This window comes from Chiloscyllium punctatum, chromosome 44 (genome assembly GCF_047496795.1).
Source record: "Chiloscyllium punctatum isolate Juve2018m chromosome 44, sChiPun1.3, whole genome shotgun sequence".
Lineage (NCBI taxonomy): Eukaryota > Metazoa > Chordata > Chondrichthyes > Orectolobiformes > Hemiscylliidae > Chiloscyllium > Chiloscyllium punctatum.
Genome location: NC_092782.1, coordinates 8,295,823 through 8,310,046, shown reverse-complemented (window position 1 = coordinate 8,310,046; position 14,224 = coordinate 8,295,823). Strand labels below are relative to the sequence as shown.

At 43.3% G+C, this 14,224-nt stretch overlaps 1 protein-coding gene across 1 annotated transcript in view; it reads left to right on the top strand.

Annotated features, from left to right (window-relative positions):
- Positions 1–779: 779 nt before the first annotated feature.
- The window catches only part of LOC140466699 (ras-related and estrogen-regulated growth inhibitor-like), a 79,573-nt gene continuing 66,128 nt past the window's right edge, over positions 780–14,224 (top strand). The window contains 2 exon segments of the mRNA XM_072562174.1: positions 780–1,005; positions 1,653–1,838. Of these exon segments, the coding sequence (XP_072418275.1) occupies positions 1,778–1,838 (61 nt within the window). The 5' untranslated portion in view covers positions 780–1,005; positions 1,653–1,777.

The following is a 14,224-nucleotide window of genomic DNA, read 5'->3' as shown; positions in this document are numbered from 1 at the left end:
GATAAGTACATGAATAGGAAAGGTTTGGAGGGATAGAGGCCATGAGCAGGCAGGTAAGACTAGCTTAATTTGGGATTATGGATTAGTGGTGCTGGAAGAGCACAGCAGTTCAGGCAGCATCCAAGTAGCTTCGAAATCGACGTTTCGGGCAAAAGCCCTTCATCAGGAATAAAGGCAGTGAGCCTGAAGCGTGAAGAGATAAGCTAGAGGAAGGTGGGGGGTGGGGAGTGCTGCCTGAACTGCTGTGCTCTTCCAGCACCACTAATCAGAATCTGCAGATTTCCAGCATCTGCAGTCATTGTTTTTACCTAATTTGGGATTATGTTCAGCATGGACTGGTTGAACTGAAGGGTCTATTTCTGTGCTGTATAACTCTACGTTTTTTCGTCCCCTTCCACCCACCCAGTTTATTCCTTCGTCAATAAAAACCGTGAATGCCGTAAATCAGGGTCAAGAGTGGAAATGGCTGGAAAAGCTCAGCAGATCTGGCAGCATCTGTGGAGAGAAATCAGCGTTAACCTTTGGGGTCGAGTGAGCTGTCCCAGTTCTGAGGAAGGATCACTCCACCCAAAACATTAACTCTGATTTCTGTCCACAGAGGCGGCCAGACCTGCTGAGCTTTTCCAGCCATTTCTACTTTTGCCTCTTTATTCCGCCGCCCCTGACCTGGACAATCGCAAAAATGTCAATCCCGTGCTGATTTTGCCGTGATCCAGTCCGCATGTTGTGGCCGATATAGTGGAGGAGGAGGCACCCTCTGTCAATGGCACATCCAGGCTCCCAGGCAAGCAGAGGTTCCTCTCCTGACTGGCGGAGTCGCTGGCAGCAATACCAGTCCCCACCTCTTCTCCCCCCACCCCCCCCAAAAACAAATCCTTCTCCGTTTGCAACCCAGCCAGGACAACCCATTTTCCATGTTGCAGCCTCAGTCTTGTCCCGACCTGGAGTATTGCAGCGGAACCGAGAAGCAAAAGGAGTTTAAACAGATGGGAGCAGCAGCCGCCGGTGTGTGTGTGTGTGTTTATACTTCATGCAGTTTTTTTTTGTGTTTTACTAAGGATGATTATTTAAAGGGAGAGGTGGAAAGTTAATACCACTGGCACTGCGGAAACGGAGTTGAGTGCGATCGGTTCACTGGGGTAATGGGGACTAAGTGAGAATTGTCCTTTTTTTTACCCCCCAGTGCAAACACAACCCCCCAAAGTCTCTCCCCGATTCATGATATGCCGAATCGGTGAATGCAGAGTGGAATACACAACCCCCAGTCCCCTCTCCCCCCTCAGCACTTAAAAGGATGCCGATCCTTGTCACCTTTTGGAATGGTGGGATATAGAGGTTTGCACGTTTGAACCATTTGGTATAAACCTGATACAGATGGAAAAGCCATTGGTTGTTATCTGGCCCAGTGATGGTGATACCGTTAGTCAGTGTCCGCCTTGATGGGGGAATGTGAAGCAATCTCACTGCTTCCTGTATCGGTCACAGATACAAGAACTGTAGAAGCCAGGAGCCGGTGGAATGACAGCAGTTGTTTCATAGCCTTGTCGAGCTGTCATTGTTGGTTTGTGAAAGTAACTGACCCGTTTTACCTTCCACTTTAACATTCCTCTCTTCTGCCACCCCCCCCCCCCCCACCTCTTTCTTTCCCCCAGGCAGAGAGGGTCGGTTTTCAGCTGAAAGGGAATGAAGTTTGACTCTGGACCGGACAGGATCGCTCGGTGTTGATCTCTGCTCCTGGACTGAAGATTGAAGAGGTCCCCTTCCTGTTCCCTGGACCATGGCAAAGAGTGCTGAAGTGAGACTCGCCGTCTTCGGGAGAGCTGGCGTGGGCAAGTCAGGTAAGAAATAAAAAGACAAAATAGATCCTAAATTTCGGGAGACGACCAAGTGCTTTCTTTCTCTTTTAAAAAAAAATAAACAAAAATAGATTTCTTTCCCTCTTTACTCCTCGGCTCCTTTGGTATAAGTTGTTGTGAATCACGAACATACCTGACTGAGACTGACTAACAATGTTAAAAGATAGTGTCCATTCAAACCAATGGGTTGCGATTGAAATGTTGAATTGACAATTTCTCTCTTTTGAAAACCCCAATTCATTCCAAGGGTCAGTGGAAGTCAGCTGCAAATGTTCATTGTTAGTGGAGACCGATTGTCTGGTGGCTTGCTGTTGTCTGTTCACTCAGACTGCCTTTGGTAAACCATACCCTTGCCCTTGAGCCGCCCGCGCCTGTTCTTGTTTCCCCTGGCTGCACGGCAGAGTGAACAGACCGCGCTCCACACTGGGAACGAGTGGCCAGCTCCCGAATGCATGCAGCCGGCTCAGAGAGTGCCACCTGTGGGCCAATGTTGCCATTCCCTTGCCAGTTGGTACCGGAGCTTACCACTCTCTTTCCCCCTCCCCAAAATGCGGAGGTCTTGTTGAATGTCGTCATGAGGAGGGGAGGAGGGATTTGGGGATGGGGTGTGCAGGGGGGGGGGTGGGTAGTTTGGTTGGACTCATACAGGGCTCTCCTACAACAGTATGGGTAATTTCCACATCAGTCCAAGGTACATGGTATTTTATAGGGAGGCTTTGTGGAGGTACCCAACAAGTTCTTAAAACCTGATTGAGATATTTTGCCAATTTAGCCATTTTTCAGTCACCACTGTTCTGTGAGGCAAGTCTGAATTGAGATTTAATTAATCGTTTCCAGTTCATGAAAGGATGGGTTCCCCCATTGCCTGGCATCAAGCTGCTGTTATTATGTATCAAACCATATCAAAACTACTTTAGAATGCATCCCTTGTGATCAAATTCCTTTCACAGGTTCCCGTGCTCTAATTAAGTGTTTTAAAACATGGTGGAAAGATGGGAGTTGTTCTGTTGACTAACTTTCCCATCCGTCCTAGTTTTGTGTTCTACATCAGCCAAGGAGGCTGGGCTGTCTCAGATGATAGACCCCATCACAACTGGTCTCACAGCTGTTCTAGGCAAAAGTGAGTACTGCAGATGAAGGGCTTTTGCCCGAAACGTTGATGTTCCTGCTCCTCAGATGCTGCCTGACCTGCTGTGCTTTTCCAGCAGCACACCCTTGACTCACAGTTGATCTACCTTCTCCCCTGGGCTACAGGCAAGTGAAGCTCATCCAGAGACCAGTAGCCTGGTCAAGTTGACAAGGTCAATTTGAGTCGAATCCCATCGTGGACTCATCTGCTTTTACTTCTTTTTCTTTCTTTTTTAAAAATTTAAACTTATTGACCTTCTGTGGAAAGCACCCAGCAGCTTAAGCGGTAGCTGCATTGTCGAGATCAGCCCAGTGCAGTCTCATGGCAATGATATGGCAACACGGTTCTGCGGTAAGGGGACTCACATTGGTGATGGTCTCAGCATTGGTGTGGAAGATCCTAGATCCAGATCCATGGCTAAGCACTTAACAAGAACATGAGAACTAGGAGCAGGAGTAGGTCATCTAGCCCTTCATGGCTGATCTTTTCATGGACTCAGTTCCACTTGCTCGCCCTCTCACTGTATCCCTTCATTACTTTATTGTTCAAAATGTATCTACCTTAGCTTTAAAAGCGTTTACAGAAAGAGCGTCAACTACTTCACTGGGCAAGGAATTCCATAGATTTACAACCTTCTGGGTGAAGAAGTTCCTTCTCGATTCAGTCCTAAATCTGCTCCTCCTAATCTTGATGCCTTCTTGTCCTAGTTTCACCTGCCAGTGGAAACCGTCCCCATGACTTGTCCGGACTTGTCCTACCTGCCTATCTCCTTTTCCACCTATCCACTCCACTCTCTCCTCCTTGACCTATCACCTTCATCCCCTTCCCCACTCACCCATTGTACTCTATGCTACTTTCTCCCCACCCCCACCCTCCTCTAGCTTATCTCTCCATGCTTCGGGCTCACTGCCTTTATTCCTGATGAAGGACTTTTGCCCGAAATGTCGATTTCGCTGCTTCTTGGATGCTGCCTGAACTGCTGTGCTCTTCAGGAAGGACATACTGGCACTGGAACGTGTCCAGCGGAGATTCACACGGATGATCCCTGGAATGACAGGTCTAGCATATGAGGAACAGCTGAGGATACTGGGATTGTATTCGTTGGAGTTTAGAAGATTAAGGGGAGATCTAATAGAGACGTACAAAATAATACATGGCTTTGAAAAGGTGGATGCTAGAAAATTGTTTCTGTTAGGCGAGGAGACTAGGACCCGTGGACACAGCCTTAGAATTAGAGGGGGTCATTTCAGAACGGAAATGCGGAGACATTTCTTCAGCCAGAGAGTGGTGGGCCTGTGGAATTCATTGCCACGGAGTGCAGTGGAAGCCGGGACGCTAAATGTCTTCAAGGCCGAGATTGATAGGTTCTTGTTGTCTAGAGGAATTAAGGGCTACGGGGAGAACGCTGGCAAGTGGAGCTGAAATGCGCATCAGCCATGATTGAATGGCGGAGTGGACTCGATGGGCCGAATGGCCTTACTTCCACTCCTATGTCTTATGGTCTTATGGTCTTATGGTCTTCCAGTACCACTAATCCAGAATCTGGTTTCCAGCAGTCATTGTTTTTACCTCGTGGAAACATCCTCTCTACTTCCATCTTATCTATTCTCTTCATAATTTTATATATGCAGTAGAACCCCATATCCGTGGATTCGGTTTCTGCAGTTCCAGTTATCTGCGGTTTACTGCAGCCTGAAGATATTATGTGGAATATTCCAGAATTAATTCCAGGGGCTGCTGGGGAGGTAAATTTCCCATTTAAGTGATAGGGTTTGCTACTATCAGTGGCTTTGGGCATTCGAGGTAGGTCTTGGAATGTGTCACCCACAGATACGGGGTGGGGGGGGGCGGTGGGGGAGCAGAATTGTAATGCTAAACTTTTAACTTTGCTTATTTATTTTCCACTTAGGATTTTGTACTTAGGCACCTTTGTAAGTAAGATGACACCAGAAAATGGTGACCTTGTACACTTTTCACTGTATTCCGTAGCCCTGTACCTGAGTATATGTGATAATAAAACCTACCTCTAATTCCAATTTGTTCCACTGTTGAGTTTAGGAATCCAACAGTGTATACTGTTAGTCTTCAGGGATCAATGTTTTGTTAGTGAAATCACTGCTTAAACATAGAGTCAAATCTTTTGAAACTTTATGAACCCTCAATGAAACACTGTTGCCATGGTAAAAGTGAGAAGATGATTGCGAAGGTTAAATGGTAGAACCCACAATCGTGACTTGACTCATCAGGTTGAATATTTTTACTTTAGCTTCAGTGTTCTTAATTAAAAGTACAAACAAAAATATTGAAGGATCTGGCTACAACCAGAATAACATCTGTCACACAGATCCTTGGAAGAAATATCACACTGTAAAGCAGCTGGAGCAGAAGCCCCTATAGCCTACAAACTGAGTAAGCCAAATGCTCCACTGAACTAACAGGAGGTGAATAAGCACTCTGCTGTTGATTTACATTATTGCCTGGGAGCAGATCCTGAGACTTAGTTAACAGAAGTAAGTGGAATATATTTTCCAAATGGCATACTTTTAATAGGCTCCTTTTCTTTCTCATTTCTGGTTTTAAAGTTGTTCGTCACCCTTTTCCACCATTTTCTGTTGTAGAGGTTGGGTGTTGGACCTTTTCCCAGGCCTCTATTGTATCCGTCTGCTGCGATGCGCATTCATAAAGCTTCCATTTCCCCTTCCTTTGGCCCTATCAAATCCCCCATATTGCCCAACAGACTACCTTTTTATCGCCAGCTCCTGCTGTATCATGTAACCTCATCAATCGCCAGAGTGACTTGGCAATTCTCCCATATTCTTCACCTCATGCTGAGCGCTGGTGTGAGCCTGCTTGTGGTTTCCATGATAACTCTGCTACCAATATCACAAGTTCAGCGTTGTCACCCCTTTTCCATCCTTATCCAGTGAATGAAAATAGGGGGAGATAGGGGTAATGTCACCAGATTACTATTCCGGCATCCCTCATTACTGATTTGGGAGAATAGTTTCAAATATACTCCATGGCAGGTTTGAATTTAATAAAATTCTGGAATTGAAAGCTAGCCCTGAATTGTTATAAAATCTATCTGGTTCACTAATGACCTTTAGGGAAGGAAACTTGTCAAGTTTACTATAAAGGTATGGCTTACATGTGACTCTAAACCTGGTTGACTCTTAACTGCCTGCTGAAATGGCTACTAACAGGTCAGTCATTTCTAGGACAATAAATACTAGCTCAGCCTGTATCCAGTGAATTCAAAGAGCAACTGCTTGGGTAAGAGAGTGTTTAGTCCAGCAAAAACAAGATGCTGTGGTGTTAGAAGCTTCTTGTCACTAGTGACATGAAAGCTGGGTAAGTCCCTTTTGCCAGTAGCATTTCTTTGTTTTCTTTTAAGTAACTTTTACATTAGGAATTTCTCGCTCTTTGTGCACCTTCTCTGCAGCCGTAACATTGTATTCTTTGCTCTATTCTATTACCCAAATGCACTTTGCATTGTATGATCTGCCTGTAATGCGTGTGGAACAAAACTTTTTACTGCACCAAAGTCTTTTCCCCAGGGTCAGGGAGTCCAAAACTAGAGGGTGCAGGTATAAGGCGAGAGGGGAAAGATTTAAAAGGAATGTAAGGAGCAGCTTTTTTACGCAGAGGGTGGTACGTGTATGGAATGAGCTGCCAGAGGAAGTGGTGGAAGCAGATACAATTACAACATTTAAAAGGCATCCGCATGGGTATATGAATAGGAAGGGTTTAGAGGGACACGGGCCAAATGCCCGCAAATGCGACTAGAGAAGGTTAGGGTATCTGGTCAGCATGGACAAGTAGGACCAAAGGGTCTGTTTCTGTGCCGTACACCTCTATGACTCTATGTGACAATAATGAATCAAATCAAGTCAAACAATGGACAATTTGAAGTATTATTGATGTAGACCATATTCAAGAGGTTAAGATAAAGTATGGAGCATAGGTGGAGGGAGAGGAGAAGAAAATCCAGAATTTACAAAGGACGAGATGAAACATTCAGGAGCACATTCAGAATAAGGCCTCATTCCTGATGAAGGGCTTTTGCCCGAAATGCCGATTTTCCTGTTCCTCTGATGCTGCCTCACCTGCTGTTCTTTTCCAGCACGACTCATCACTTGACAGATAGCTAGCTTTTATTTGTGTTCTATGCACAGAGAGGTGACAGACAAGTCTTTTCCAGCATGTAGGCGATATTCAAGTCTTGGGCAGAATTATCGTTCATAAAAGCAAAAAAAAGTTGTTAGAGGAAAAAGTGAACTGTTTGCCATAAAAAGACAAAATTATGGAAACAGCTTTAAATATGGAGGTAATGTGAGAGTTCCACGAGAGATCACTGTGGAGATTGACCGATAACCTCAAACAGTGAAGTGGGGCCAAAGGTAGAGCCATCAAAAATAAAGGTTTTAGATAACCTTGTGAGATAGTAAGGATCTTTAAATGAATGAAGGATAGCAGATAATTATTGCCACATTAAACTGTAAGGATAGAAATAAGGTGCATTAATTTAAACATTGATTGTGAGCAGGGTGTTGGTTTTCAAAACTGTGATGAAAGCTTGAGAGTGTAGAACCAAATTATTAGTTCACTAAATTAGTGTTGGATGATGGAGTAAATGATTTATGTGGAACAAATTAGATAAGAGGACAGAGTCCTTTGTCAGTACAAAATAATAGTCAGAGGGTGAACTGCAGCATCCCTGATTTCAGGAGGCAATTAGTCAACCATGACTACCTTTTGGATGCGAAATCTGTGAAAGATTTAATTCTCTTCAGTTTCTGTGTTCTGTTTCTATTGATGCATTTTCAGTTTGTGGGCACATCACTGAAGGAACAAAGGACCGGACCATCGTCATTTGGCCACTTCCTCAAGATTTTTGCTTCTCAACATTTGGCAGAGTCGCAGCCTTTATGTCATGCCTTCACCATATTTGGAGCTCCATATGGGGGGGAGTATTAGCTGTGATCTCACATCATGTTCCCACTTTATCCATAAACTGGCTTTGATGACATTATTTCAAAATGTTGAGATTGGACATGTTGACCTTATTGTAGTTTGATGGTATCACTCCTTTGGAGTATAATTTGGTCAACTATTAAACGTGACCTTATTTATGAACTGCACAGAAACTATTAAATTAAAACGTAACCATCAATTGAAATGAAATAAAAGGAAAACATGTAAGCCCAGCTCTAATCTGATGGTGACTTTCGTAATGTTGGTTTCATAATCCAATAACAGAGTATGACGGCCAATGGATATGAAATGTTAAACAGGTTCAACCTATACTCATTGGAATTTTGAAGAATGTGATGTAACCGTGTGGGACCATAAAAGATTCTGATTGGGGGTGTAGGGTGCTGGGGAGGAGATGGAGGGAATGCTATGACAGGGTAGATGTTGGGAAGGTGTTTCCCTTTGTGTAGGTATCTAGAACAAAGAGGCATAAATTTGAAATAGGGCCTTTAAGGCTGAGACGAGGAGAAATTTCTTCTTTCAGGGAGTCATTAATCTTTGGAATTTTGTACTCCTGGAGCAGTGGAGGCTGAGATAAGCAGATTCTCAAACTAGGTGGGCATCGAGGATTATGGGAAGCAGGCAGGAAAGTGACTTTAAGGTCAAGATCAGACAGGCTATAATTTACTGAATGGTGGAACAGCCTTGAGGGTTTGTGAGTCCTACTCTTACTCCCATTTCACATATTCCTGTGTTAAGTACTGAATACTCAGTGTTGCTGGGTTTAAAAAGCAAGACACACTGTGATAACCTTTGGATTTTAATCTCCAGTCAAACACCATCCTGATTTACAGCACATACTGAACTCAAAATCCAAGCCATGGGCCAAGAGAAAGATGATAAGTTGTATCAGGTAAGGAAGTGCAATACTGACCCAAAGGTTATCTGACTTAACTGATGAAAATTAATCATGAGATATTTATGAAGGTAGTTGGGATGTGTAAAAATATCAATACATTTGATAAATGTCAAAATTTATTGATTAGTTGAATAGATTTGTAATATGGAGAAAGTGGCAGTTTAGTCTTCCACTTATTTTAATAAAACTGTCCAGACTGATTATGACATACACCTCTGGAGCAGGTGGGACTTGAATACAGACCTTCTGGGCCAGAGATAGTGACACTACCACAGTGCCACAAGAGGCCACTTGCCTAGGCTATCTTGTATCTAAAGTATGCTCCTGTTCATGTGGTGTATTATTGACCACTTGTGGTAATTGATGACCTCCTTCATTCAGGGATTGCACATTTGCCTCTGAGTCCAAAGGTCAGAGCTTCAAATCCCACTTGAGACATGAGCACATTGCCCTTGCTGACACTTCGGTGCAGCGTTGATGGAAGTTCTGACTTCTGAATGGGATATTAATTGTTGGATGAAATTAACCTTATTCAAAGAAGAGCGATGGAGTTCTGGCCAATAGCTATTCCTCAACCAACATCACTATTATTCTTGACATTACAGTTATTGGGACCTTGCTGAGTGTATATTGGCTGTCATTTTTCTTGAATTGCAACTGTGTCAGTAATTGAAAAACAATTCATTGGCTGTTCAGTACTTTGGAATAGCACTCCAGCGTGCTGTCTTCCCTGTTTGCTTCATAACATGGGAATTCTGCAAGGATGTGATATTTTCAGTAATCATACAAAATAACTCAATTTGTGCTATCTATAGCTCGTTACCATGCTTAGACTTCAAGCTGAGAATAATTTGTCTTTTCAAAACAATGCAGCCATGGTAACCAATACAAGAAATGTTATAGCTATTTCCCCAACCTTGAAACCAGAACCATTTTGCATTAATCACGTGACATCCTTGCATAATTTTGATGGAGAGTTAATATTGTAGTTTTTTTTGAATTGTACATTAATTTCCCCCACTAGAAATCCGCCATGAATCTACATATTTTTCTGCCAACTGCTCTCAAAGTAAACCTGCTAAATTTTGATAGCTGTGACAATGTATTGTTGGGATGGAACAGAAAGTGACAATATTTATATTAGTTTAATTGCTGCAAAGAAACTTCTCATATAGTTTTTCCTGTCCCCAAACCCATGTTAACTTGTTTCGCCTAGCTTTTGTATATTTCTATTTGTAAATCACAGAACTATGAAGATGTCTTGGAGCTCTTTAAGCAATCCAAGACTAACCTGATTGCTCTCATCATCTCCCTGTTATCCCATATCTTCTTCTCCTTCAAGCAGTTAAACAGTTTTCCCTTAAAATGTGCAACCTCTTCTGCCTGAACCATTCCCCCACGGTCTTATATTTTATGTTCCAACAGCACTGTGTGAGGAAAACACTGCTAACCTTTCCCTCGTAATTTTAAATTGATGACTGTTCAACATTGACTTCCAAACTAGAGGAAATAACCTTTCCCTGTTCGTTCCATAAAAGTGCACCGTGATTTTAAAAACCTCCATTAATTTATGTCTGTCTTGGCACAAGAGTGCCATACTTGCCTCTGAGTCAGAAGAATGCAATGGATTTAAGGAGAGGCCTGAGCAAATAATTTAAACTGCCATATCAGTGCACTGCTCAAGATTTGACCTTTTAAATAATCTGTTAAACCTTGCCCCTGTCAGCTGCCTCAGACACCAGAAATGACTGCCCAGGGCAGTTCTCTTAATGTCCTGGTCAATGTTTGCTCTGCAGTTAGTGTGACTCAAACAGATTGTCTCGTCATTTTATATTGCTGTTTGTGGGCACAATCTATTTGAAAATTTGCTGTCATTTCCTTATCTTACCTTCCTCGCTCTATAATCTCCTCCAGCTCTGAGATACCAGTTCTGGATTCTTGAACATCTGTATCGGCACCATTCAGCTGCCAAGTCCCTAAACTCTGAAATTCCCCCTCTAACTCTTTCTGTCTCTCTCCATTTCATTTTGCACCTTTAGGATACACTTTTAAACTTATGCCTTGGAGCAAGCTGTTGGTCAGCTGTGCTAATGATGCCTGATATGTCTGGATGTCACACTTGGTTTAATAATAGTCCTTGGAAGCATTTTAGGACACTGTGTAAATGCAAGATATTGATGTTGCATTGTAATAGTAACTGCACTTCAAAATAATTTGCAATCTATAAAGTCCATTGCCACATAGAATCATAGAATCCCTACAGTGTGGAAACAGGCCATTTGGCCCAACAAGTCTACACTGATCCTCTGAAAAGCATCCTACCTGGACCCATCCCTCAAGCCTATCCTTGTAAGCTTGCATTTCCCGTATCTAATGCATCTAAACTACACATCACTGAACACTATGGGCAGCCTCAGGCAACTGTCTGTGTGGAGTTTGCACATTCTCGCTGTGTCTGTGTGGGTTTCCTTTGGGTGCTCCGGTTTCCTCCCACAGTCCAAAAATGTGCAGGTTAGGTGAATTGGCCATGCTAAATTACCCTGTAGTGTGAGGTGAAGGGGTAAATGTAGAGGAATGGGTCTGGGTGGGTTGCTCTTCGGAGGGTGGGTGTGGACTTGTTGGGCCGAAGGGCCCATTTCCACACTGTAAGTAATCTAATCTAAAAAAAAATTAGCATGGCTAATCTACTTATCTTGCACATCTTTGGACTGTGGGAGAAAACTGGAGCACTTGGTGGGAATCCATACTGTCATGGAGAGAACGTGAAAACCCTACACAGGTAGTTGCCCGAGGATGGAATCAGTCTTGGGTCCCTGGCACTGTGAGATAGCAGTGCTAACCACTGAGGCACCGTGCAATGTCCTGTGATTAGGGAAACAGGTCTTTCAAGTGCAAATACTTTAAACCTTCTCATAGTCTTTGAGGTTCCAAAGGAAACAGTCTAGCATTTTAAGTCTCTTTCTCCTGATTATAGTTTCTCTTTTCTTGAATCTCTAAGTTTTCTGTGGCTTTATTGTCCTATACCTATACTATTTCACACTACATATAAAGTTCAATATTGTTTTTCCCTTGTGTACAGCTTTATCTACCTTTCTGAGCACCTGTGCATCAAATCATTGAGTTTTCTCTGTTCTTCTACTCTCCTCAAGTGTAGCTTTCTATTAAGTTTATATGTCAGTCCTCTTTTCCATTACATTGCATTTATGCAAGTTAAATTGGTCCTGCTTTCTGTTTGTCCATTTTGTTAAGCTTCCTGTGCCTTCCTAAAGTGTTTTACAATTCCCTTCCAAGTTTGCCAAACCTGGTAGCTTTCTGTTGTCAGTCCATTTTGGATATCCTGTTCTCTCCATCCTTGTTCGAGTCTTCAACATACCTAGAATAAAAGTAGACCAGAGCACCACTCAAACCTACTGCCGTTTGGTGACAGCGTTCACACTAACCTCTGATTTCCAGTTTGTCAGCCAATTCTTCACCAATGTCACTAACATTTCTTCCACTCTAAGCTTGAAATTTGGAACATTGCTTAAATTTACCTCAAATTTGCCTGGATTTTATACTGTTTTTATCTCCTCCATTCTCTGGTTAAAAGCTCAGGCACACTCACTGAAGAGGACAATGAGGCAGGATCTGTGTATCTTAGGAACTGAAAGGCCCAACTCCGAAGCCTACTGGCCAATCCCCCCACCCCGCCCACCCCCCACAGTTATTATGGCTGCTACCAATGTGCCATTTCACTGGGGTCAACTTGGCAGGTCCCATTTAGGGAAAGGTGGGGGAGTGGGACAGGAGTTGAATGCCAGGGGTAGGAGAGCGAAAGGCAAAATACTGTGGTGGCTGGAGATCTCAAAAAGGAACTGAAAGTGCTGGAGAACCTTTGGAAACATCTATGGAGAAAGAAATCAAATTAATATTTCAAATTCAGTATGATCATGCTTAGGAACTGAAGGGAGCTGGAAGTTGTTGTTTTTATCCTATTGACAAAGGAGGAGGAAGTGGAGCAGATGGTGAGGGTGTTAAGTGCTAATGGTAGGAGAGGAGTGATATAGATGCAGAATGGTTGTTGCTGGGTGTGAACAGTAGGAATTAGGTCAGTCTTGCTGGGAGCAAACTCATGCACACACAGCAGGGAGATGGAGCTGGGGCAGGGAACATAAACAAAGTGGAAGATGGTGTTTCTGGCCTTACATTGTTAAACTCAATGTTGAGCCCTAAAGGTGTCGAAGCGGAAGATGAAATGCTGCTTGTGTTGGGCTTTACTGGAACACGGCAGCAGGCTGTGGACAGACTGTTCGCCTGAGATGGTATATTGAAATGGCAAGCACCTAGGCAAAGTTGTTCTGCAAAGCTATGAGCCGATCTGCCTTTGGCCTCTTCGATGTAGGTGCACTGTGACCAACAAATACAGTAAATAGATTTGTCAAGCAAAATTTTGATTCATGTGGAATATGTGTTTGGGGCCTTTGACAGTTAGGAGAGAGGAGGTAGTGGGATAGGTTTTATATCTTATGCTGATTATAGGGGAGGGTGCCATGGATGAGAGAGAGAGTGGCTAAAGGGATGTTGGAGTTTTGGAATATTCATCCAAGGTGCAGTGGAAGGAATGGACTCTCGTATACCTACAAGGGAGGGTAATAGAAGGTATTTGTGGTAATGACATCCTGTGGAATTGGCTGAGGATAATCCATTGAATGCAGAGGCAGATAGAAAGTGAGGACAAAGGATTTCCAGTGTTATTCTGGGACTAAAGGTAAGGGGTGCATGCAGGAAATGGGTCAGATATGTCAATCATATTAGGGATGGAATCCTCAATTGTGAAAAGTAAAGGATCTATTGGAACTATCGGAACAGGTATGATGGAGAAACCAGGAAAATGGAATGAAATCCTTGGAGGAAGCAGAGTGTGAGGAAGTGTAGTCAAGGTAACAGTGCAGGTCAGTGGATTTGTAGCGGGTATTGGCAGACAGCATATCCCCAAGAAAAGGAGAGGAAAAGTCAGAGATGGACCAGGTGAAGGTGAGAGAAGGGTGGAAATTGGAAGCAAAACTAGTGGGTTTTTCCAATTCTGAGAGCAGGAGGCAGGGTCAAGTTGCACAACAGGATTCTGTATATGGGCAGGGAAGCTAATCAGAGGTGATCACCTCACTCTATGCATCACTTTTCGTTTGATTTTAGCTTCTTGATTTATCCATGAAATTCTATTCTTTGATGCAGCTTGCTTTTGGGCCCATTTGAACAACTTTATTTGCTAGTCCATGCAAATCATACATACTGGTTTGCTCATGCTTTTGTCCAATTCGTTCAGCCAAGCCTGTCCTTATCTTTCTGAACTTTGCATTTTTTTCCAGT